Source organism: Anolis sagrei, chromosome 3, assembly GCF_037176765.1.
Source record: "Anolis sagrei isolate rAnoSag1 chromosome 3, rAnoSag1.mat, whole genome shotgun sequence".
NCBI lineage: Eukaryota > Metazoa > Chordata > Lepidosauria > Squamata > Dactyloidae > Anolis > Anolis sagrei.
The window spans coordinates 34,718,508-34,745,437 of NC_090023.1; the positions used below are offsets into that span (position 1 = coordinate 34,718,508).

The following is a 26,930-nucleotide window of genomic DNA, read 5'->3' on the forward strand; positions in this document are numbered from 1 at the left end:
CTGTTTTTAATTGTATTCTGCCTGGGCTTGGCCTTATGTAAGTCGAGTCCCTTCGGGGAGATGGACGAGTCCCTTCGGGGAGATGGAGGCGGGATAGAAAAATAAAGTTCTTCTTCTTCTTTGTAATTTGGTCAAAAAAAAAAAGGTATGCATTACAGTTGCTGCCTGCTTAGAATTCCTTCTTTAGAAATGAAAGTGTCCAGATACAAAAACTTCTAACAATGGAAGAAAAAATCTTGGGGTGCATCTATGCTGTAGAATGAATCCATTTTAACTGCCTTGGTTTGATGCTATTGAATCATGAGGCCTTTAGTTTGACAAGGCCTTGAGCTTTCTCTGCCAAAAAAGATTAAACCTCGCCAAACTACAAATCCCAGGATTGCATAGCATTAAGCCATTACAATTAAATTTGGGGTGACATTTCTCAAGGAGGAGCTCCAGGTGCTCGTGAAACAGTTTATTGTTTTGCTTTGGCTCATCTTTAAGATTACCATATTACACGATTCTAATGCACACCCTAATTTTAGCAAGGTCATTTAACCAAAAAAGGGGGGAGTAAATACGGCATCTTTCCATATCTTGATTTTGTTTCACTAAGTCAGCGTGGTGCAGATTGGTCAGATTATGCACATTCAGCACCTTTATGTGATTTTCTTGGTTGGACAGTTAGAATGTTTGTAACAGTTTATAATTTCATCTCTTCTTTAACAGTGAGTGATGTATGGAATTGTATAAAGAATGAAAATAGGTGTACAATCTCATGACTTCTAGACATTTTTAATTCTCCTCAGCCACAGGTCTTGAGGATTTACTTTTAATGAAAACAGAATGGGAGCATAGCTCAGTAGCAGAGCACAGAAGAAGCCTTAGGAAAGATTGGCTTAGTTCGTGTAAGGCTAGGAAATGGTTTTGTCTAGAAACCCCGAGGAACTGCTGCTGGTTTAAGCAGTACTAAAATTGATAGGCTAATGGCCTGATTAGGTACAAGATAGTTTTCATTGTTACTAGTTAAATACAATAACATAAACTGCAACAGTGTAATATGCATAACCCTTAGAAGAGCATATATTATTCATCTCACTCTCATCCAGGGTTATAGTGATGTTCATTGCTTCTATTCATATTCTCAAAGGAAAAAAGTACTCTACAGTGTATATAATAAAGTGCTCCAAAAATTTGCACGGCACCTATGGAGTGTAGATTATGCCTTTGAAGTGGAATATGATCACTTTACAACAATGTTAGTAATGTATTGTCGAAGGCTTTCATGGCTGGGATCACTGGGTTGTTGTAGGTTTTTCTGGGCTATATGGCCATGTTCTGGAGGCAATTTTTCTCCTGACATTTCGCCTGCATCTATGGCAAGCATCCTCAGAGGTAGTGAGGTCTGTTGGAAGTAGGAAAAATGGGTTTATATATCTGTGGAATGACCAGATGCAGGCGAAACGTCAGGAGAAAAATTGCCTCCAGAACATGGCCATATAGCCCGGAAAAACCTACAACAACCCAATGTTGGTAATCTTGGATCTAAACCTGAAATATCGTCAAACTAGAAGTAAAACCACTTTTTTCCTTTGTGATATCTTTCCTATTTGTTTTAAGGACACCAAGATAGACAAGGTAAACCAAAAATGTGGGATGCATGAGATATATAGAAAAATTCTTCTGATTGCCTTCTTTTATTGTGTAAGCCCCTTTTTGTTGAATCTGGTTCAGCTGCACCATTTGCAGTTTTGCACCATCTAGTCCAGGCATGGGTAAATACTGCAATGGGTTTTTTTTGTGTGATCTGCCCCTCATTTCTTTGATGCACTTAAGCATGTGCTCATTTTACTTAAAAGATAATCCAGCCCTGACAGAGCTTGAAAATCTCAAATTTAAAGCAGGTTTTTATGGGAGGAAACAGTCTTTCACCTATCTCAACAGCTTAGGCAACTGGTGAAGCATCCGACTGCACAACTGAAAACTGAAATGGATCTGCCCTGCCCTTATTGTACATCATTCAGAACCAGCTTTTTGTAAACACGATCTTATTTCCTCTGGTGCAGTACTGCTATTGGATACTAGCCAGTATTTTGACTTAGCTATATTACCAGATTGGCTCCTGTTCTGGGAAACAAGTCATCTAGAAATGAGCAAAAATGGTAAGAACAACAAGCTGTCTAAAATGAGCAAAGGTGGCAGGAACAACATGCTGCACTAAAATTGGCTTATATCTTTATTGAATCTACTTCTGTAAGACAGAAGGATCTTTAATAGAAAGTGGAAGGATTTCTTTCCCTTATTTAAGTCACCGCATATCTACCCTAATATTTCTATATGAAGAGAGTGGTGAGTGAGAAGAAATATTGGCTATCTTTGTTTGTATTTTAAATCTCTGCTGGAAGAAGTTACCTTTTGTGCTGCACTAAAGTCAGTGTTTCTGAAGCTTTCAGTACCAACATGAACCACAATCTAGAAGAAACAAAAACAGCTTGCATTGAGATTAAATGTTAGATTTTTTTATATTTCTATGTTTTCATTCCTATTTTTGAGCCTTGTGTGTATGGATTTTAATATGAAAACTTCTAGTTGACCTTACTCTGTAAGAAAACATCCTTAACACTGATGTTATTTTTATGCCTCTTGGTGATACTAATGAGTTGAATAATTTATGAGGTTGTCATGTGAAAAGGATTTGGTGCAGTTGATGTATTTTCAGCCTCTGGTGGTGGAATGTGATTAATAAAGAGCTGGAGGCAAGGTATTTTTTCCATGGGGCTTAACTTTCATTAGTGATATCTCAACAGTATTATTTTGATTTTTTTATATCTCATTTATCTAATAACAAAATTACTCTTTATTTTAAGTATGAAAATTATTTCAGAGAAATTGATTTTTTTTAGAAATTCAGATTATGCAAGGCAATTTGCTAGCCTCTTTTATATTTTTAGTGGAAAATAGTGCAGGATGAACTGGGTAAATTTGGTGTGGTTTTAAATTTTACCTCTATAATTGTAGCATCATAAATATTACTTTGGGTGTCTCTATAAAAGTGCAAAATATTTTAGTAGCTTTTTGTTATCTACACTGACTGTCAGTTATCATTTAGAGGGCCTGAGTATAAATATTACAGCAAAGGAATGTTTAGTCAAAGCCTAAGTCATCAAGCTCCTCTGTGTCTACGATCAAAGGCATCAGCTTAAATAGGTCTGATCAGGCATTGCAGACGAGGGCAGGCAGCTTCAGCCGAGCAAAAAACACAGAGCAAAGATGACAAAATTAATCAGTCATTTCTTTGGCAATAAATAACAAGATATGCTGAGGTCTGCAGATGAGAGAATATCTAGGTTCCTTGGAGATGTGTCTGCTTAATACCTGATTTATCTAAGCTTTCACAGCCATCAAGATATGACCTTGATGAATAAAGGAGCCCTTTCTAGCTAATCTAGGTTTAAATCAGTATTGATAGGAAATGCACAGATACAGTAGGAATAGGATGCTGAAAATCATCAAAGAACGGTAAAGGCTTGCAAATGGCAAGCCTGTTGGTGGATTTTGCACCTGTTCTAGGGTAGGACTGTCTGGTTTTAACTAGGGAGTGAAAGCTTAAAAATATGAAAGATTATTCAGATAAGTCCTTTAAATCTAAAGGGACATGGTTTCTTTCTAATCATTCTACTACCTGAATTATTGATACTTCATACCATGCATCTAATTAAATTGTATTACAGCAAACATCATAAAGAAGGTTTTTTTTTCCTGGTACTTTCATTTAGAGAGATACTTCCCCATTAGATTTTAAGTGTTTATGGTGCATCTTATGACAGAATATCATATAAACTCGTGTATAAGTAGGCTTCATGTATAGATCAAGAGGAGGCTTGGAGGCAGAATTAAGGACTTGGATATGACCCATGGATAAGTCAATGGTAATTTCACAGAAATGGGAAAAAAACAATGTTGCTTCTGGCTGCTGCCATTTTCTCACCCACGCATTCACAGGGTTTTCTTGACATACTTGTTCAGAGTAAGATTGCCCCTGCTTTCCTCTGAAGCTGATAGTGAGGTCACCTAATGGGTTTTCATTGCTAAACAAGGATTCAGACAGTCTCCCAGTATTCTATTCCAACACCCAAACCACCACATCGTGCTGGCCTCAGATCTAGTAGTATCCCGCCCATCCCCAATATACACTACACTATAATACTGCAGGGATAAATGCCCTCCCCAACTTACCGGGCAGGGAAGTTGTGGCAGTGGGCGCTCCCTCTATCTGCCAGATTTTTCAGGGCTCCTTCTCCCCATGGAGCCCTAAGTCATGCATGCTCCCACCGCTGGTTATCCCAACACTGTGTGAATCTGTTTTTGGGTTTGGGTCTGAGGTTGGTCGCCCCTACTCACGCAACATGAGGGTGGGACAGGGACTTGACCTCTTTTGGTTTTGAGGCTGCCTAGAGCCTTCACACCTAACTTTACCCTATAGCATTCCATCATTCTGTGAGGAAGAAGTAATTTCATTATTTTTTAAAAAAATAGAGAAGTCATTACATTTTATTGAAAAACTTACTCACAGAGACATCCATACTTCTGTTTGCCACAGAAGAACCAACTAACAAATTTAAGGCACAATTGGACTTCTCTCCCCTCACCCCCTTCTTTCCCTTACAGTTCCCTATACTGTCTGTAAATGTGCTTCAGATAATCCCCAAGCTTCCTAGAATGATTTTGAGAAAAGGGGGGCGGGTCAAAGTAGTAGAGGGAATTGAAGGGAATAGTTCAGTCAATGAGAATGCAGTGTTTAGCATATATACAATTACGTTTGAAAATAAATGAAGAAGGTCTCAGCATTTACTTTGGTGAAGGAATGTCATGGTTATCCGGTAGTCACCAACAGTATCTTTGCTGGTAAAAGAATTGCTCATACAGTATATGATACCAACTTTTGGCCATGAATTAAATGGGAATTTAGTCAATTTTGCGCATTATTAGCAGCGTGGCCTCACACCCACAAATATTCATGGAATGGATACAATTAATTTACATTGTATCTATAATATAGAGGGCACAGTATAGAATAAAAATTATCAACATTTTGAAAAAAACTGTTAAATAAAAGTTTGGAAAATTATTGATAATTTAGCCTGGCTTTTTAGCACTGCTTGTCCTTGTGCACATATATCTATGAGTAGCAATGAACCTGGGGCCATTCCACATAGCCTTATAACCCAGAATATCAAGGCAGATAATCCACAATATCTGCTTTGAACTGGACTATCTGAATCCACACTGCCATATAATCCAATTCAATGTGGATTTTATTCAGCTGTGTGGAAGGGGCCTCAAAAGCACTTTACTTCTGCGTAAACTTGACCAGACTGTCAAGTGCCTGCCTGCTGTGGCTCGAGCAAGGCAAAAAAAGGGAGATGTGCAAGTTGCTGACACCAGAAAAGGAAAATAAAAATGGAGCGGAGTACAAAGGAGGGGCAAAATTTGACATCAGGAAGCAAAGTAGAAGATCAGTGGGAAAAGAGAACAGAAAATTGAGAGAGAGGGAAAAATACTGCAGAAAAGAAGTAGAGTAATAAATGTACACCAGAGGGAAAGAGAAACCCTGGAAGAGCAGCAGAAGGGGGGGGGGGGGCAAAGAAAAAGCAAATCATAGGAGATGTGGGGGCCAGCCAGCCAGAGCATGGATTTCTTTGGTGGCACTCTGAGGAAATTCAGTTACCCATCCTCCATTCCTCCCTCCCCAGGCTCTTTCTTTCTTTCTTTCTTTCTTTCTTTCTTTCTTTCTTTCTTTCTCTATCTTGTGTGTTGCAGCTGAGTTGTCTGCTGGGTAGATTGGGACACTGGACTTTAGGGCTTGCATTCTGATCCACCTCCCCCCCCCCCCAATTGAAATATATAGAAGCCAGAAGACTCTCTTCCCCCAATAGTTCTAATACAGAAGTTCCAGGTAAATATGAGAGAGTTGGTAAGTCTGCTTAACGGAAATGAGAGAACATGAAATAAGGATGTTCTCTAGTATATATTTTAAATCTGTGGAATCACAACAAAGTCATTTTCGTCATAAATTCCAAAGATAGCCCGTGACGGTCTTGAAAGTCCAAGTCATGTGAAAGAATATAGCTGGGGTATAAACTAAATAAATAAATAAGCCAATTATAAACATGGGAACAGGGAATCAATACTATTTGTATGTAGCCTAGATTCAAAACATAAGAAACATTTTTAGAGTCTATTATTTTTATGAGTTTGAATGCCCAATGGCAAGGTCGCCATTTATGATAGAATTTGGTGTCTTCAGTTTAAATGAGCATAAATCCATAAACCCAACATTATAGAGAATAGAGATATGTTCTGTTTTGCAAAGAAAAATGGCTATTGGGCATATAGATTTTATTGCAAACAGAAGATTCTGCAAAGCTTTTCCTTGATTTTACCTTATCAGTTGCTCCTGCCTCTTTAGTCTCGTGCCTTACAGTTTGAATTAGGAATGTTTATACAAGAATGTTATATGATAACGAGGAAAAGAGCAACCACTTTGACAAGCAGTCTGCCTAAAATGCCTAAACATTTCCATCTGTATATATGTATAACATGCATTTTCCTAGTGAATAATGTATTCTTCTACTGGGATAAGTTACTTTCATATTACGTTTTTATTTTCAAATATAGCATATGCACAAAGAACAGGGGAAAGACCATGAAGACAGTATTACACAAGATAAAAGCTCAGTTCATTCTGTCTTGTGCTTTTCCTTCTATTTAAGTACAAGATGACAATATATTTCTGGAACTTTTAAGGAGCAGCATCCGCTTCACAGACAGAGATTGTGTAGATACTAATCTAGATATTACAGTGACGAGCTCTTTTAAAATGTGTATTCAGTGGTAAAGAACTTCCAGATGTCATCATATAACTCTCCTCTGTTCTTCAATCTAAATGCGATGATCTCAGAGGAAGCAATGTAAGACAGGCATGTACACCATTTGGAATCACTTAAGGAGCATTGTCTTTCCAGGTTTTTATTTCTTGCTTTTGGTTTAATTATCAACTGAGTCTTCATTTTAACTCTAAATTTGTGCTGTCAGAAATTAATTTAACGTCAGTGATTCATCATCATTATTGTACACTGAATACATATATGATACCAATTTCCTATACATAAATATGTGTCTTCCTTTGACTGGTGGTTATCTTATGATAATATCACATTTCCATGAATGATATGGAATATATTGCCATACTTTACAAATCTACTGCCATGATGTGCAATTTAAAATGCTGTTATGCAGGTTATACAGCTATAGATATCGGATTATGTGATTTAATAATTTTAATGTTGATATGTTTTTAGTGAGCGTTTTAATGTATATGCTTTTTATTTGCTGGATACGTGTTGTATGTAATGTATGGCATAGAATTGTGCCTTTGTGCACCGCTTTGGTCCCCTTCAGGGTTGAGAAGGGTGAGATAGAAATGTGGCAAATACAATAATACTTTCCTTGCCTTGCTATTTGTCGTTTTAAAGTGATATTTCATTACAGTATTTAAAACATTGGAGACTGTTTATTGGATTCCTATGTTTTGTACTATTTAAAATCTTCAAAAGATAGGTATTATTTTTCCTTTGTTAGAGTAGGCATCAATGCATTTTGAGGAGAATGTGTAGGGTAAGGAACTTTTTAATTCATATCAGCAACATTTTTGAGCTTTTCATGGCGGTCAACTAGAGATGGGTTTGTGTGTGTGTGATTTTCTACTGTAATGGATTTACCATCTACAATACATACAAAAAGAGAATTAAAAGGATACTTGTTTTAGATAGAATTTCAAACTATAATCCTGCAGGAAAGTACTTTGTGTCCCTTGACTTATCTGCAGCCCTTACATTACTTCTACATTTACTTATTTTTAGTGTATTGGCAATGTGGAGTTTTAGTCAACAGAAATGGCATCAAGAATGCAAATTGTGGTTAGGGAAAATAGTGTACGGACTTGATGATTTTGTGGTGAAAGGATGTAAGAATGCTGAACTTGGATTACTGATTGTTACTTTAAAGTAATTTGAATATAAATAAAATAATTAAAATTTATGTTTTAACCCTAAAGCATGATTTTTCATATCCAGTTTTTAAAAAAATAAAAATAAATCCCAGTTTCTATTAAGAACGTTATTATAGTATTCCGCAGTCTCTTACTTACCTTTTAGTTGTATTTTTCTATTTGTCATCTTGTAAATATCATCAACTGTGTAAGTTTAAATTCTGTAAGCCATAGTCCATAGAAGGAAAATGTGGCTTCTTCTTTTTTTAATGGTTAATATGTGGAGGTAGGAAGAGTAGTATGAAAATCAAATTGTGAAAATATATTGCATGGCTTTGAAAGCCAGTACACTCTATTAGCAAACCTGTCAATATAAAAAGTGCATTCTGTTTCCACCTCTTGCTCTAATAACCTTTTCTGTGTTACTCACAGGCAGTTCACATAATCAGAGTATATTGTCAGCTTACTGGAGTTGGGGAAGCATGAAATGAAAATCACGTTAATATTGATCCAGTTCTTTCTTGCCAAGTGTCCTTGGTGTCCTGTTCTACCGGGTGGTAGCTATTTGTTTTATTTAGGGAAATAACTCAGTAATTATTATTATTCACAAACTAGATTGAAGCCTAATTATTATTAATACATTTTTACCTATTGTGATTATTTTCTCATTCTTAATATTTTACAATAAAAGAGCTTTAAAACACTAGTTATCATTTGGCAATCACTTCCTTGTTTTCCCGGCCTGTTATATATGATGAATGACTGCAACTTAGGACATGCTATTAAGTAATGAAAGATATATACAATATGGGTCAATTATCTGGACATACCACTCACAAGCTTTTCATTGACAAATGCAGCTTAGAAGGTCAAAAGTCATTGCTCTCTCCAGCTATTACAGTACTGAATTTCCTTAATTACCTTATTTCTAAAAACAAACAACTAGGGTTTTATTCAGAATGGGCCAGATATCAAAATCTGTTCAGAATAAGTAGAATTACATATTTATTCTAAGTCTTCAAAGCATTGCGTGTTCATTTGTTTTTTCAGTACAGTATCTAATAATTAGTGTTGAATAGTAATAGATCTCTCCAGTTGAAGTACACTTCAAATTATAAAAGTCTAGGAGGTTTCCTCTTCACATTTCTTGAGTGACGACTAAATAAAACAGGTGGAGATTATTATTTTTATTAAATTGCACCAGATTAGTCAATCAGAAAATGTGATTAGCACACATGGTAATTCACTAAGTGATGAGATTCTCATGAATGGTGTAATCTTTATGATTTTCCAGAATAATTGATCTAGTATGAATCTGTATCTTTACAGAGCTCATAATTGCTTATACATATCTTAATGCACTAAGTTTCAGAGGATAATTCTTGAATATATTCAAGCAATACATAGCATAGCTAATCTGTGGATTTAGCTACCACAGGTTGTTGTGATGGCCACAGATTTGGACACTTGCAAAGGAATATCAGACATATGAGTGGCAGATAATACTGTAAGTACTACTAGTAATGATGGCTATATAATTCCTCTCATATAATCTGAGGTAGTGTGCTTCAAAACACCAGTTCAGTGATGTGATTGAGCAAGAACTTATAAGGTATTTTTGACTTAATAGGGACAATTACATTGACTTGATCTGCCAACAGGCTCAGGTCTTCCAGTTCCCTCTGAGCTTAACAGCAGTCCTCACTGTTACCTGAGGATATATTGGGCAAAGTATAGATTAGCTGTACAAAAGTCCCGTTCTTAATAAAAACAGCTAGAATGTATTAAGGTGCTTATTAACAATGTAAAAGAACCGACAAAATATTGAGAAAAACCTTGGCATTGACATTTGGGGTTTTTTTCCCAAGATTTTGGAAAGCATTTACATATACATACCTAATGAGATATCTTGGAGATGGCACCTAAGTCTAAACACAAAATTCATTTATGTTTCATATACACATGATCTGAAGGTAACTTTACTAATTTTGTGTATGAAACAAAGTTTGTGTACATTGAACCATCAGAAGGCAAAGATTGCCACAGTGTCAGCCACTTTCATGTGCAATTTCAGATTTTGGAGGGTTTTGAGTTTTGGAAGTCCAGAAAGCATTCAATCTGTAATTTTTCCTTTTTCGTATGCTTGATTGTTTTCTCTTTTATAACATTATCACTAAGGTACGTAAACAAGACATTAAGCTAATACACTATAACCTAATTGATTATTTTAGAAAACTGACATGATGTTGGTTGTTTTTCAGTCTTCTGCACAAAGGACAATGGTAGAAATAAGAATATGTTTTTGTTGGAAGAGCAGAGTTTCACTTTTGAGGGTTTTTAATAATAGGCATTCCTGAAGATACAGATATTATAGGGGGCACAGATATATTTGATTATAGAAGCATATAATCATAGAGTGGGAAGTGACCTCATGGGCCATTCAGTCCAACCCCTATCTTGTATTTATAGAAATATTATCTAATTATGCTGCTAAACAAAGATCACAAAGATGCTCAAACATGTTTCTTTCAAGATTATTAATCTGAATCTCTCTAGGACTCACTTTGCTGCTTCATTTTATAGTAGCAAAAATCTCTGGATGTAAAAGAATTTGTGTTTCAGTTTCAAGTTCGCAAATGCCTTTTCAGGGATTTCTGATAGTTACAGGTGACAACTGGTTTGATGCTAAGAGACCCAGCGCCTCAGTACCTTTCTGCAAGACCAACTTTCAGCCAAGAAGCAGTGGAACTTCAGAGAATTATAAACCAAGGAGGTACAAGAAGAACTTCAGACAATTCAGTATTTTTAGAAATTTATAAAGGAATTAATCAGAAGTTTCTATACTCCTTTGATGGGGACAAGTATGAGAGAGCAGTTATACGTATAAAGTTGGCAAGGTTCCGATTGGATCTTCAGTTCCCCAAAAAGCAGACAGACAAGAAACAGTACACCATTACAGGCCATTATCAGAAAGAACCAGGCTGGCAGCTCACTGGCCGCTGACAGATCTCATAATTTTGACTTTGGCTATTTTACAGTCACTTGTAATTTCTAAATGACCCGCAGTAACTCACAATGTAAAATTTACCTTACAGTGTTTAATCTTAAAAAGAAGAAGAAGCTTGCACCAAGAACAATAAAATTCTGCTTAGAGAAAACATACTAATTGTGTTAATTTTTCTTCTTCATGTTTAATAGTTACTTACTTACTTACTATATTTATATCCTGCCCTTCTCACCCCGAGGGGAACTCAGAGCGGTTTATTTATTCAGGCAATGTTTTGTCATAAGAATTCACTCATTACTATTTTTAAGCCATGGGCTTAAAACATTATATGCAAAAGTAAGACAAGGCAATGTACTTCTAGGAGGAAGAAACATCATATAAGTGTCCAGGAGAGTAGAACGGCACTATAACATCTTTGTTCTGTAATATATTTCTTAAATTAAATGCAGCATTTTTTAGTTTTTTTGTGGAGCAGAGAGAAACTTTTGTTATGTCAAAACACTCTTTTAAGAGCCATATAAAGCTGTAAAAGACGGTGTATGAAAAGGCATTCCTTAAGAAAAGAAATCACCATCCCATGAAGCTGATTTCCAGATGTTTGGAAACATTAGAATTTCCTGTCAGTACATTTAGGTAACACTAAAATGAGTTAACTTTCCATTCTGCCAGCCCTCTTCAAAGATGAAAGAGAACTCACTGCATAAATTGCCTTATCTATAATTCACTGAAGTAAGCTGTGGAATGAATTCTGAAAGAAGCAGAACTCTCACTTGGCTTGTATTGTGGCTTCTAAGCAAACTGTACTTTTATTTCCATTCTATCTCTGAAATGAAATTAGTGACCTTAAAATTTGAATTGATGTTAATGAGTGGTGATGTTGAGTGGTTTGTTTGAACTGAGTTATGTGTTTGCACTGGATTCCACTTTTTTTCCTTCTTACTCTTCAAAAGTTTGCCCATGTCTGAATCAGCCACATTATGAGCACACATTTATTCAAGTAGCCTTGAACTGGCTCCTTGTAAGCATGGACACAGCAGGCTGTCTTTGAAGCTGAGCTTGCATACCTAGTACCAGCTGTGACCTGAAGAATCCAAATGAGAATTTACAAGTTTAAATGAAATTTGAGAGGAAAACATGGATGTTACTGAAATAAATGTTGACATGCCAAATGGCATTTTCAAACGTCTTTGTCTTTATATTTCATGGCCCTTGCTGTTTTATGGTGCTCTATGTGTTGTGTGTGAGAGCATCCATTATAATGAGAACGAATCTTAAATGATTGAGTCTGTGGCCCAGAATCCTTTGAAATTATTTGACATTTGGATTTCTGTACCATGATATCTCTGCTAACAACCTCAGGTATTTCGGATAATTAAGTAGAATGCATACATGTTTCAGTGACAAAAAAAGCAATCAGTCTCTTTAAAACAGAAAAAAAATCTCTATACTTCAAAGCTTATTTTTTTCTGCTTTACAAATAAAGAAATCTACCAATAAATTCTTTTTTTGGGTAGTAGCCAACACTGAACAGACTGCACCATTACATAAGAGTCTCTCACATTTATTTTGAAAGAGACTACACAGTCATACTTCCATACATAGAGGTGGTAATATCTATACTGCAAAAATTCATATCCAAATAATTACGGTCTGTACAATTCTCTTTCATTCAGCGCATTTGATTCAAAGTACTGAGCAAGTACAGTTGCAACGGTATTGGAACTCTTAGCATCCAAAAAATTTGATGCTACTATGAACTTGTATGGGTTTTATTTAGTACAGATATTTAGTACAGATATTCCCAAAAAAATTGATGCTACTATGAACTTGTATGGGTTTTATTTAGTTCAGATATAGGAGCGGTTGCTCCTGACACGACAAAAAAAAAAGTACAGATAAAATTCATTCTCTCGTCAGGGCAGATCCATATTATAAAGTCATATTTATTGAAAAATAATTCTCCATTCTGATAGGCATCTCCTTAATATATTTTTTGCAAGACACCTATGAAGTGTTTATAAAATTTCTTTATATAATTTCCTTAGACATGATTTTGGGTACATTCTATAGAACACTTTGCACCCTTTCTTTCCTGTTATTTTACATACTGTATTAAATTTGTTTCTTCTCTGAATATTTCTGTTTCTGATTAAATTAATTCACCATGGCTATCCGGTAAGATGGCGGGCAGCTAACAGCTAACTTGCAGAGCGGGGGTTGGTGAGATTATCTATCTGAACCCAATCCCCCCCATCCAGACCCTCCCCAGTTACCAACCGCCACCATTGGCACCCAGAGGTTTGAAGGAACCCTCTGGGAGGCTTTTGGGTGAGTTTCCAGCTAAAAGAGGGGAGTTAAGAGGAAGAGGGAAGAGAGGAAGAGAGGCAGAACGCCGAGGCCTTCTCCATTCAGGGCCTAGGAAGAGCGTTCCCCCGAGCCGGACGGCGGGTATCAGAGTGCCTGCCCGTCCCCTCACACCATCGGAGGAAGCAGGACCTTACCCGACCTGTCATCGTCGTGGAGGCCGTTGCTGCTGGAGGACCGGGGGGCCCACCCGGCGTTCGGCAGGGCGAGCCGCTCCGTGGCTGCGCCGTCCGGCGTGTTGCTGAGCGCCTGAGGCCGGCGCCCGCTGCCTCGACCATCTGGCGATTTGGCGTTCCGGCTCTGAGGGGTTGCGGGGCCTCCCCTTTCACCGCCCTGGGCTGAGGAGCGGGAAAAAGACCACCAGACTCCTCCTTCGCTGCGCCCTCTCCTCGTCCCGCTGCCCCAGGGGGGAGAGGAGGATCTATTCAGCGGCCCGGCGGTTCGGCGGCCTGGCTGTCGGAGAGTTGAATCCTTTTTGGTGCCGGCGTCTCCCTCCCGCCCGGCCGGGCAGCTTCTCCCACATCTGGAGCCGTTCTGGCTGCAACCACGGGCGCTCGGCTGTTTGGCTACTCTGGCTGCATCGGCTGGATCTCGGCGGCTGAGAAGGGTGGGGAGAGCTCAGCGCGCCGGCCTTTCAACGCGCCGGCTTTCCACCGCGCCGGCTCTCCGGCGCGCTAGCTTGCCACCGCGCAGGCCCACCGTGGCCCGGCCAGCCGGCTCGTTGCCACCTCGGGACCTGGAGTCGGCGGACTGCGGCGTCGGACATTCCATTCCATTCTGGCAGGAGTTTCGGGGCCGCGTAAGCTGTGCTATGGCCCCTCCGCACCACTAGGAGGCGCTCCCTTGCGTTCTATCCTCCAAGGACCATCCTCCTCCGCAGCTCTTCTTCGGCGGAGGTCCTAGAGTCAGCTGGGCTGGCGCATTTGGATGAGGTCATTCGGGCACCCAAAGTGACTCTACCTGCGCCTTAATCCCAGCGGAGCGCAGAGGCTCTCTCGGACCTCCTGCTTCGGCATCGAGCCACTAGTTGGTTGGCTGAATCTTCCTTCTGTGTCATCGCTGCAGTTACAGAACCACCATCAGCTGCCGCCATTGAATCTGCCATCCTTAGATTACCAGCTCCATCCGCCTCCATTCCGGAAGACATTGAACTGAACATCATATTACCAACTATTGTCAGATTCAACCGCCTAGAGTCCCATTAGACTCTCACTGGGGTCATAGCAACATTTAGTTAATATCGTATAAGATCAACTAGCACTTTCCGATAGTCTTGTTTACCACCTGCTGTCATTGCAAGAAGAACGACTTAGAACACCTAGGCACCTGCCTTCTGCTGCTAGATCGCACCAGCACTTTCTCCCTGCCCTGTCCCTCTATGCCGCACTTTATACTACTAAGTAGAGCACTTTAGACCTAGCACCTTATTAATGTGCCTTCGAATGTGTTTTGCTGCTAAGAAATCTACGACCATCGCTCATTGACGGACTGCTCTGAAATTCTTGCACTTTATGAACTAGCTTTATTAATATTACCACCTGTATCGCTGCCACCCATGTGGTCCCCTGCCCCCTTTTGGATACTGTTTATGTTACTCTGGTATGGTGGAGGGGGCGGGAGAGGAGGGAGTCCGGAGCCTGGGACTGAGAATGTGGTAGGAAGGGGGGAGGGGGGATGCTGGCAAGAATCAAGAAACTTAACAACAAGCATAGGAGAAAGCACTCTTATGGCTCATACCGGCGGCATGGAGGGGGGGAGGTGTTCCACTAGCCGAGGGGCCCCCATAGAGGTCGTGGTGGGAAGGAGGAGATGCGGGAAAAGGAGACCTCGAATTCGGCCTGATTCGGACCGTTTTTCCAAATTAATTACTCCCAATAGGTCTCCTAAGGTAATTTGGTGTAACCAGGTGAGCGGGCCCTCTGACTTGAAGGTGGTGTTGTTGAACGCCAGGTCTGTCAACGGAAAAACAACTTGGATCCAGGACTTAATCCTGGAGGAGCGGGCAGACCTGGCGTGCATCACGGAGACCTGGTTGGATGAAGCGGGGGGCGTAAATCTCTCCCAGCTTTGTCCTCCAGGTTTCTCTGTGCAACACCAACCAAGAGCCGGAGGACGGGGAGGCGGGGTCGCAGTGGTCTATAGAGATACCATCCATCTAACCAGGAGCCCCATCCCGCAGACCACAAATTTTGAATGCGTCCACCTGAGGGTGGGTGACCGGGACAGAATAGGGATTCTGCTAGTGTACCGTCCACCTCGCTGCACTACAGTCTCCCTACCTGAGCTAGCGGGGGTGGTCTCGAGCCTGGCGGTGGAGTCCCAACGGCTCCTTGTGCTGGGGGACTTCAACATCCACGCCGAGACAACCCTCACAGGTGCGGCTCAGGACTTCATGTCCGCCATGGCAACCATGGGGCTGTCCCAAAAAATAACTGGCCCCACCCACTGTGCTGGACACACATTGGACTTGGTTTTCTGCCAGGGATGGGAGCAGGGTGGCGGTGTGGAGGAGTTGTCCATCTCTCCGTTGCCGTGGACCGACCACTTCCTGGTTAGATTTAGGCTCACTGCGCCCCCTAACCTCCGCAAGGGTGGAGGACCCATTAAGAAGGTCCGCCCCAGGAGGCTAATGGATCCGAATGGATTCCTGACGGCTCTTGGGGAGTTTCCTGCCACCGCGGTAGGCGACAATGTCGAGGCCTTGGTTGCTCTCTGGAATGGGGAGATGACCAGGGCTATTGACATGATCGCTCCGGAACGTCCCCTCTCAAGTAACCGAGCTAAACCAGCCCCTTGGTTCACCGAGGAGCTGGCAGCGATGAAGCGAAAGAAGAGGGTTCTAGAGAGCGTGTGGCGTTCGGACCCAAGCGAGTCAAACCGAGCACGGTTTGTGTCCTTCTTGAGGGCATATGCCGCGGCAATAAAAGCCGCAAAGAAAACTTTCTTTGCGGCCACTATTGCGTCTGCAAAGAACCGTCCGGCGGAGTTGTTTCGGGTTGTCAGAGGTCTTTTAACTCCCCCCACTGGGGGGAGCCCTGACAACTCGGCAACGCGCTGTGAAGCATTTGCTCGGTTCTTCGCAGACAAAGTCGCTTCGATCCGTTCTGGGCTGGACACCACATTAGATGCAGTCTCCGTGGATGTGACACAAGCACCTGCTTGTCAGATTTTGTTGGATTCTTTTCAGTTTGTGAAACCCGAGGATGTGGACAAGGTACTTGGAGGAATGAGACCCACCACGTCCATCCTAGACCCCTGCCCATCCTGGCTTCTTAAGGAGGCCAGAGGGGGATTGGCCGAGTGGGTAACGGTGGTGGTTAATGCCTCCCTTCGGGAAGGCAAGATTCCAGCGAGCCTAAAACAGGCTGTTATAAAGCCGCTGTTGAAGAAACCATCACTCGACCCCACTAAATTGGACAACTTTCGGCCTGTTTCCAATCTTCCCTTCTTGGGCAAAGTCATGGAAAGCGTGGTGGCCTCACAACTCCAGGTATTCTTGAGAGACACGGATTATCTGGATCCGGCACAGTCTGGTTTCAGACCGGGACATGGTACCGAGACGGTCTTGGTCGCCTTAGTGGATGATCTGCGCCGGGAGCTAGACAGGGGGAGTGTGTCCCTGTTGGTGCTCCTGGACCTCTCAGCGGCCTTCGATACCGTCGACCATGGTATTCTTCTGAGGCGCCTTGCAGAGATGGGCCTTGGGGGCACTGCATTGCAGTGGCTCCGGTCATTTCTGGAGGGTCGTACTCAGAAGGTGTTACTGGGGGATTCCTGTTCAACGCCACGGCCGTTGACCTGCGGCGTTCCTCAGGGTTCCATCTTATCCCCCTTGTTGTTTAACATCTACATGAAGCCGCTGGGTGAGATCATCCGGAGTTTCGGGGTGCGGTGTCACCTGTACGCAGATGACGTCCAACTCTGTCACTCCTTTCCACCTGCTACTAAGGAGGCCGTCGAAGTCCTGAACCGGTGCCTGGCCGCTGTAATGGTCTGGATGAGGGCGAACAAACTGAAATTAAATCCAGACAAGACAGAGGTACTCCTGGTCAGTCGCAGGGCCGAACAGGGTATAGGGTTACAGCCTGTGCTGGACGGGGTCGCACTCCCCTTGAAGGCGCAGGTTCGCAGCTTGGGTGTGACCCTGGACTCATCGCTGAGCCTGGAGCCCCAGGTTTCAGCGGTGACCAGGGGAGCATTTGCACAGCTTAGGCTCGTGCGCCAGCTGCGCCCGTATCTTGGGAAGTCTGACTTGGCCACGGTGGTACACGCTTTGGTCACATCCCGCCTCGACTACTGCAACGCTCTCTACGTGGGGCTGCCCTTGAAAACGGTCCGGAAGCTCCAGCTAGTCCAGCGCGCGGCAGCCATGTTGTTAACGGGAGCTGGACGCAGAGAGCATACAACGCCCCTGCTGTCCCAGCTCCACTGGCTGCCGATTTGCTACCGGGCCCAATTTAAGGTGCTGGTGTTATCCTACAAAGCCCTAAACGGTTCCGGCCCAAAATACCTTGCAGACCGCATCTCGGCCTACGAGCCCACGAGGGCCTTGAGATCATCCGGGGAGGCCCTTCTCTCGGTCCCGCCTGCCTCACAGGCTCGTCTGGCGGGGACGAGAGAGCGGGCCTTCTCGGTGGTGGCCCCCCGGCTGTGGAACACCCTCCCTGCTGAAGTTAGACAGGCGCCCTCATTGATGGCCTTTCGTAGGAGCCTGAAAACATGGCTCTTCGAGCAGGCCTTCAACTGAGTGTTGAATGACAATGGAATGATTTAGGACTACGAGTTGGCTATGACCCCAGGACTTGGCGAAGCGGATTTTTAGTTTAAGTTTATGTTATGTTGTATTTGTCCGGTCTGTAGTGTCTTGGCTTACTGTATACTGTCTTCTTTGTTGCTGTTCACCGCCCCGAGTCGCCCTTGGGCTGAGAGGGGCGGTCAATAAATGCAAGAAATAAATAATAAATAAATAATAAATAATTCTTTAACTGTAATGATACAGTTAAAACAAAGAAAAATGACTATATTAATTGGGCTGTAATGTTTGGAACCTTTTAATTGTAATTGTAACACTAGTAAGGTGTTGTGACTTTATGAGAATTATTAGAATGTTGATTGGATTCATTGTTATAGTCAGTAGACTTTTGTTTTCATATTTACAGACAAAACTTTTTCCAGTATGCCCACTCTTAGACACTGAATTGTTGAAATCTTTAACTATGTATGTAGACGCTTTCACAATTTAGAAACTGTACAAAAATCTCTCATTTTTTCTGTCACTTTTTTCATATATTTGAATGTGATTTTCCTGCTTCTTGGTAGGGTTTGGACTGGATGGCCCATGAGGTCTATTCCAACTCTATGATTCTATGTTTACCTTCTGAACACACACACAAGATGTCTTAGGATTTGTGTTTCCACACCCATGTGGGGCTTTAAAACATTTTCCCCGAATAGTCCCAATTGCTCATAGCAACTTTTTTAAAAAGAACTTTTTCAAAAACAGTTTCTAAAAGGTGTAGAGTTGTGATGTTCCAATGTCCAAGATCCTTCTTGTGAATACACTATCAGCTGAATATCCCTTTGGACCATGACTCATGATTTACAAAACATGGTAAAGGGTTAAAACTGTTTCCAACACTTTTGAAATCCACAGTCTCAAGAGAGAAAACATATTGACAGAATTTCTTCTTGAAATGTTAATACTTAAAAGAAAATAAATTTCTCATAGTTGACTAATTAGATATTTTTAAAGTTGTCACTAGAGAATTTTCAGAAACAAGAAAATTGTTGCACAGAGAATCTGTAACAATCTTTGTTTGTATTTTAATCATGTCTAATAGAATATAAGCATGTTTCCCTCAATATTTTTTATCTTGATGGTGTTTCAATATTATGCATAGCCTGGTGCAAGATATATCTATAAATCGGACTTGTGATAAAACTTCAAGAATATGCTGTTAGAACATCTATCATGTATATTTTCCCTTTAAACCATAGTTTGTATTTTAGAATACAAGAAAATCTGGTGGTCTGTGGAATTTGCTTGTTAATTTCCTGATGAATGGTAGTGAGGCCAAGAAGTGCACTCAGTATGGCATGTCTTCTGAAGATAGATGATCGCAAATAAATTCTATTCCCAATCAATTTTTGATTTGTTAGGTGTTAAACCACTTCTTTGTAAAGACAGTGTTTATAAGCCTTGTAATGAGACAGCCCTCTGAGACATTACCTCTTCTTCGTGTAATTTTGATAAATGGAATTCTAATTCATAAAGGATACAGTGATTGAAGGGCAACTTTCGGTCTCCTACACTTTCATTTAGATAAATGCTTTCTGTGTTGTGGCAAACAGAGGTACATTCAACTGAGTGATAAATTTAAAGAAAAGCCAAACCAAAGAGCTTCAGTCACACTGAAGCAACGTAGCTGCATATTTCTTTTAGATAAATGCATGTTTAATACTGCAACACAAAATGAATTCAGGCATTTTGCATTGCTAATCTAGATCAGCAGTAGAAATGCATGGCCCTCCACATGAGGTTGGATTGCAACTCCTATCAGCCCTAGCTGTCATGGTGATTGACAAAGTGATAAAAACTGCACACCAAAAGTATCTGAAGGGTCACATGTACTCCTAATATACACATTTTTGAGATCCCCTGAAGTAGTGCAATTTGTTTCTTCTGCAATGCATTCATAAAATCGCTGTAAAAAGATAATTGCAAGCAAGATGGCAGATTAATAAAAACAAGTTAGATCCCACTGTTTTATTTTGAAATCTAATTCTATGTTTTCATTTAATCCTTGGTACACTCCCCCCCCCCCCCAAAAAAAAAACCCAGTGAAAACCGTATTTTGAAATAATGATTTAAGCTATATTTTATTAATTGAGATAGGTAGCAATGCATTTATTTCATATTAGAAAACATGTATTCATGAGCTGAAGAGAAATGAAATTTTACAGTATTTTAAACATTTTTTTAGGCACTGAAGAAGATGTAGTGAAGTCAAAGAAAACATTTCGGAGCCAAGCTGTAGTGAGTCAGAATGCTGAAACTGAACTCATGCTAGAAGGGGATGATGATGCTGTCAGCCTGCTCCAAGAGAAAGAGATTGACAATCTTGCAGGTAAAAACACTATTTTCATATTTGCTTAATGTAAAATAATGATATCAAACCTGAAGTGACTTTCTAAGCTTCACCATGTGAATCCTGTTGTTGGCATTTTTTTTGAAATAGAGATTTTTCTTCTTCCAAAGTTATACGTTGTGATTTTATTCTAAATAGGAGGCACTATTACTGGGAGTTTAATACTCGTGGCAATGTTTTGCATTAAAAGGGGCTTCAGATTCAGCTACTGTTGAATTAATATAATTGTTTATCAACGCAGCTTTATGTTCCAAAGTTAGTTCTGTCACATAGCCATTGATACTAACAGGAAAACTTCATATGAAGAACTTATTCATTGAATTCCATGTTAATAAACTATTTCACAATTATGGTTATTAGTGAAGTACCAAATGCTATTCTGATCCAAAATCATAAAATTAATTAAGACATTAATGAGGACCTTAGCATTAGAAGCTTGTGATGAGAAGAATATTATTTGTTGTGAAGGTATAATCCCGTCCTTCCCAGCCATTTTTCTAACCTACTGAACCAATGCTATTCTTGTACTGTACTTTCAACCTAGAAGAATTTCAGAGCAACTCAGACTTTCTCATAGCTCTCTTCCAAATCTCCAGTAAGGCAAAAGGAACCTAAAAGGTGCACAGCAGTTGTTAGAGATAAAAGGAATATTTTGCTGCTCTGAAAATTCAGAGGAAAATTATTTGCCCTAAATATGTTTTAATGCAATATCTGTTGTCAGTGTGTTGGGGAGGATAAAGTCAAGTGAAATAATTCTAACCAAAATAGAAATACATTGGGTTGTTATAATATTTTTGACATGGAATGAAAAGCATCATACAATAGTACATAATAACCTTATTTAGTCTAAATAAAGGTGCTGTGTTAGGTGATTAAAACACTAGAATAGATATGCAACCTTTCTTAGTTCATGATTTATAAAGATCTGCTATCAAAGTTTGACCTCAAAATAAATTGTGTACATCCGTCTATGCAATGTGCAGTGTCTTGTTAGTCCAAAACATACTATGAAATACTGCATTTATATACAAAAGTATCATCAGTTTTGAAATTTGAAATGAGAAAAATGTTGATTGCGATTATATATGCCCTTACAAAGAAATATGTATGTGCAGTGTCTTCATATAGAAGTCATAGTTATGAAACAATAATCAATAACACAATATTTGCAGGTTTTGAAAATATTTCTATACAGATGAGCTTTTATTTTCCAACTTACATATTAAGTAATGGTTATACCTAGGCCATACCACTCTGAATGTGCCAGATCTTGGAAGCTTAACAGGGCTTGGCCTGGTTAGTCTTGAATGGGAGACTGCCTGGGAATACCAGGTGCTGTAGGCTTTTTTTTTAAAAAAAGCAATGGTTATAAAAATAATAAATGAAATTCCAAAGACTCCATGCCAAATGCTTCCTTTGTACATCACGTCCAAAAGAAAGAAAGAAAGAAAGAAAGAAAGAAAATACCCAGTCAGCAGTGCTACTTAACTTAACTCTCCCACACCGTATTAATTGATCTTTCCTTTAGTAACATTTCCCAGCCTTGGTTCCCCAGATCATTCGTGCCCTCCATGTCCCCAAGCACTTACTACTATCATTTCCTCTATCACAGCCATTGCAACTACTTCCTACTTCATGCCCAGTTATTATTGATCAGGAGAACATTTCTCACAGCTTCTCTACTTAAGCTATTATCCATAGGAACTATTTCCTACAAAGCTCCACCATCTGTGTTGTTTTGCCTTCTATGTTTCCATGTGTACTGCTTTTCATCTGGCAGAGGGAATGGGAAAGGCCAAACCTCTAGGACATATAGGCACTATGGGTTTCTGGTCACTTCCAAGTATCACAGTTTGGCTATTTTATATGTAGAACGAAAGAACATAGATATGTTGTATTTCCTCACATGTGTTAGGATTTCAGCCACACTTAATCCTATTACAGCTAAATGGTCTTTAAAATCTGATAAATGGTCTTAAGGGTTTAAGAGCAGCTGTAATATAATGAACAGTGGTCAGTTTAAAAAAGATTGTATTTTGTCATCTTATTTCACAACGATAAATGTTTTATAATTTTCTGTTTCAGTTTTAGCTCCCAAATTTCTTCCCCGACTATTCATTTCAAGAGGCAAGTTGTTTATTGGTAAATCATTGAGAGAGATCAGTAGCTTATAGTATTTTTTTGATATCTAAAACTATGAATCAGCAGAATTTCTGTTTGTACAATTGTAGTGAATTGATTATTATTAACTCTTCTCTATGGCTTATTCATTTTCTGAGTTAGAAATGTTTTACGCATGGTTTTCATTAATTTTTCTGAAAAATAATTCTACTAACATGTAAGTGTTGTAAACCCATTTGCCATGATTAAAGTGTCTCTCTAATTATTTAATGTGCAGCGGCCATTTACTGATCAGGGCCATGAATGTAATAGGAGTGAAGGATGGTTTGTTAGTTTTAATATTGGGGTGAACTAAGTAGTACCATATGTAATGAATGTGACTAGTTGAGTATTATTTCTAAGTGACAGAGACCTGAGTCCTGGTTGGAAGAGGTTCAGAAATATTGACCAGGAAAACCAGAGGTCACAGGTGAATACTGTTAGCCCTCCATATCCATGAGCTGTGCACCCAACTAACTACTGCTCAAAAATATTTTGGGAGGTGAAGATCCCAAAGACTAGTCATTATGCTGATATGTAGGCCCTATTATAGCTTTGAGTCTTTCCACAGATCCTGAGGCTCTCTCGGCACTCATTTGAGCTGTTCACCATTTTGCATAATAATGCCAATTTATGACATGGTTGTATATAATGGAGACTTCAGCATCCATGGATTTTATTATCTACAGTGGGCCCTGGAGCCAAACCCCAACGGATACCAATTGTTCACTGTATGTGAAACCTTCTATGGAGTCAGATTATTGGTTTATATAATTCTCAAGTAATCCTTTCCAACTGGCAGTGATACTGGGTCTCCTGTGATTAGAATAAAGCATAGAGTGCAGAACTGAAATTAATATTTTCACCATATACTATTCTATGTGCTGTGCACAGAGGAAGCTGTCATCTCTTGAAGAAATAAGATTGCTACAGTTCCCACTCAAACCACTGGACCCAAACAAGCCAAAGCACTTTCTAGGCAAAAATTATTTCTCATACTTCCTTTTATTTATTAAATATATTTTATTTATATTTTATTTTTATTCCTTTTATTTTATTATAACATTTCTATCATGTCCTACATCAGGAGATCATGTTGTGCACATGTAAAATTCATGCAAAGAACTGAAATTTTCCGTAGATGAATAGAATGCCTGTCCCTCATCCCAATATTTACAAAAAAAAGAAGAAGAAAAACAATCCAGCAGCAGTACAGTGGACTGTTTCACACATTATTTCTTTACATTAATTATTGTTTGGAACTTACTGCAGTAAAGACCAGTGTCCGTTAGCGTATAAGACATTTTGAAAAGGTTATGTCAATTTGTAAACTGTTACCCATGATAGTTAAGTAAACACTTCCAGTTTTGAGTAACATACCTCTGAATATGGTCTTCCAAGAAGATTCGGCTGTCCCATATCTTCCTTTACTCTCCTAATTTGGATAATTCTCCTAAATTTGGATAATTCTCCTAAAATCCTTCTGCCTTCCATAGCCTCCTAAAATCTAAGACTTGTTAACCATTTGTGTTATTCTTAACACAATACATTTGCAGCAGAATGCCTCTTTAAATTATTTTCCCCTGTGCATCTCTGTGTATCAACAGATTATTATTATTATTATTATTATTATTATTATTATTATTATTATTATTTATTACCTGCCCCTCCCTGTGGCTTGTGGCAGGGTAAAACATAATTAAAACATTGTTCAAACACATACAACAAGATACACAGAGTTAAAATGCAGGTTTATTTCTTTCTTTTTTACTGCATTTTTATCCTGCTCTTTTCAGCCCGAAGGTGACTCAGGGCGGCGTACAGACTGGCAACAATAAGATGCCACAACATACATACATACATATATACATACATACATACATATCAATTAAAAACATTTAATATCATACAATAAAAAATCATATAAAACCAATTAAAATTGTAGAGTCCATGTCTTCCAGCTCAACTCCATATCAATTTACATCGTCTAATTGGTATGGCAACCATATCAATGGTTGATATTGATATGGAATGGTCTAAGCCATTCCGAGTTTGTTATTTCATCATACTGTGTTTATATAATTAGGTTAAAATTCACTGATGAAATGCAGATTAAAATTCACAATTTAAGATTGACTGGGTAGGCCTGACGGAAGAGATGAGTCCTCAGTTGCATCTTACATTCAGACAGCTGATTTGGCAGTTGAATCTCTTCTGTCAGGTCATTCCATAGTTTTGGAGTGGCCAATGAAAAGGTCCTCTGGATGACAATTGCTAGTTGGGTTCTGGCTGATTGGGTTAGCCACACACCCCCTCCCCCACCCTACCCTCCACCAAGAGAACTTGGGGCAGATTACGGATACAGCAGCAGAATTTACATGTATTGCCGAAGGCTTTCATGGCCGCAATCGCTGGGTTGCTGTAAGTTTTTCAGGCTGTATGGCCATGTTCCATGAAGTATTCTCTCCTGACGTTTTGCCTGCATTTATGGCAGGCATCCTCTGAGGGTCCTCATCTCTGAGGGTGCCTGCCATAGATGCAGGCGAAACTTCAGGAGAGAATGCTTCTAGAACTTGGCCATACAACCCGAAAAACTTACCTCAACCCAGAATTTACATGCTTTGCAGACTAGAAAAAGAGTACTCTTAGATACAAAATCTCAAATCCTAATATGAAAAAACAGGTATTACAACACATGTACCGTTAAAATACCAGAATGAATGTATTTTTTTTCCACAAACAACCCCATTACAATGGTGAACATGGTGCAAAATCTACAAAATCACTCTTAAAAGGAACATTTTTGCAAGAATAAGTAAAAGTAAATAAGCAAATGCTGTTTTTCTCAGTGTTGTTAAAACATATCATCAACATTTTGTTTATTTATACCCCACTTTTTCTTTCCACAAGTAAACTATTTGTTCATAGTTTTTAAAAGCACCGAGGACTGACATTTCTTTTAATATGTTACTTCCAGTCTCTACTTAGACACAGTAGCAAGTATGCAAGTTTCTTTGGAAAGTTGTGTTGAACACACAAACCAATTGTGTTTTGTCTGAAGGCAGTTTTAATACAACTAAATTAAATTCCTTTTAAATTGAAGGCAGCTTGAAACATAAATGCCCATACTGCTCACCTAAACACATGTACCACAGCGTTGGAGCCATTACTGAGAATGTCCTATACTTAAGTGCTGGCATTCAATTTAATAGATCTTTATGGTTGCCGTTAAGAAATGTGAATGCACACCTTAATTTACAAGCAGGATTATATGCTAAGGCTATACTCTGAACAGATTTTCCCCCTAGCATCCTAGCCTCATGAGCATCTTGGTGCCACATTTAGAACCAATAATCTACAGAGGCAGGTTTATGTGTTGCATAGTCCATTTTGGAAGTAACTGGCACATTGGTAAATGATGTTTATTTCTACCATTCCAGATAGTTGTGTATAACTAGCATACAAACTGGGGCTTGTGAAGGGATTCCTAACCACAGACACTACCAGTACCTTACCAGGTAATTATAAGCTCCAGGAGCACCTCCACATTCTACAATTGGTCCTTCAAGAGGAGTACAGCTCCATTCAGAAGCAGTTTCACATCACTGTCTTAAACCAAAAAAAATTCCAACACCTATAATTTAGATCTTTCCTGAATTATCAATCATGTGGAGGTTTCATTTTACCCACCCTGCTTTACATTATCCAGATGTTACATTAGGCAGATGTTACCCATCCTATGGGGCACGGCAGATCATATCCTGCTCTATAGGATGGGTAACATGTGACCCTTAGCCCTCTTCCCAATATATTTTTGTGAACCAAAAACTTAACCCTAAACCCAGCCCAGCTTATATTTTGAATTGCTACATTGCCTCCTTTTGTAGAAACATATTTCTTTCAAAGGCTGACTTTCAGCCACTTTGAGGGGTTTTTTTTTCTTGAGTAGTCTATGTGACTGAGAATGTACCAAGAAACAAAAGTGACTGCCATACTTTGCAAAATTACCCATCCATGCTCTAGGTCATGAGAAGAACTATGTAGCAACGACCTGTTTAGTCTAGGGATATGTTGCCGCATGGCCACTCAATTGCGTGTAGGAAACCCATAGGTATGGCATGAACACAAGAGTTCTTCCTGCTCAGCAACTGATATGCATGCTGACTGATTGCCATGTCCTCCATTAATTTGTTTAATCCCCTTTTAAATCTATTCAAGT

The 26,930-nt window shown here is 39.7% G+C and overlaps 1 protein-coding gene across 8 annotated transcripts in view; it reads left to right on the top strand.

Moving 5' to 3' along the window:
* Positions 1–26,930, top strand: part of NBEA (neurobeachin) — a 441,541-nt gene that overhangs the window by 230,047 nt on the left and 184,564 nt on the right. For all 8 annotated transcript variants that reach the window (XM_060770825.2, XM_060770827.2, XM_060770830.2 and 5 more), the window contains one exon: positions 20,387–20,530. In XM_060770825.2, coding sequence (XP_060626808.2) covers positions 20,387–20,530 — 144 coding nt within the window. The remainder of the gene's footprint in view (positions 1–20,386; positions 20,531–26,930) is intronic.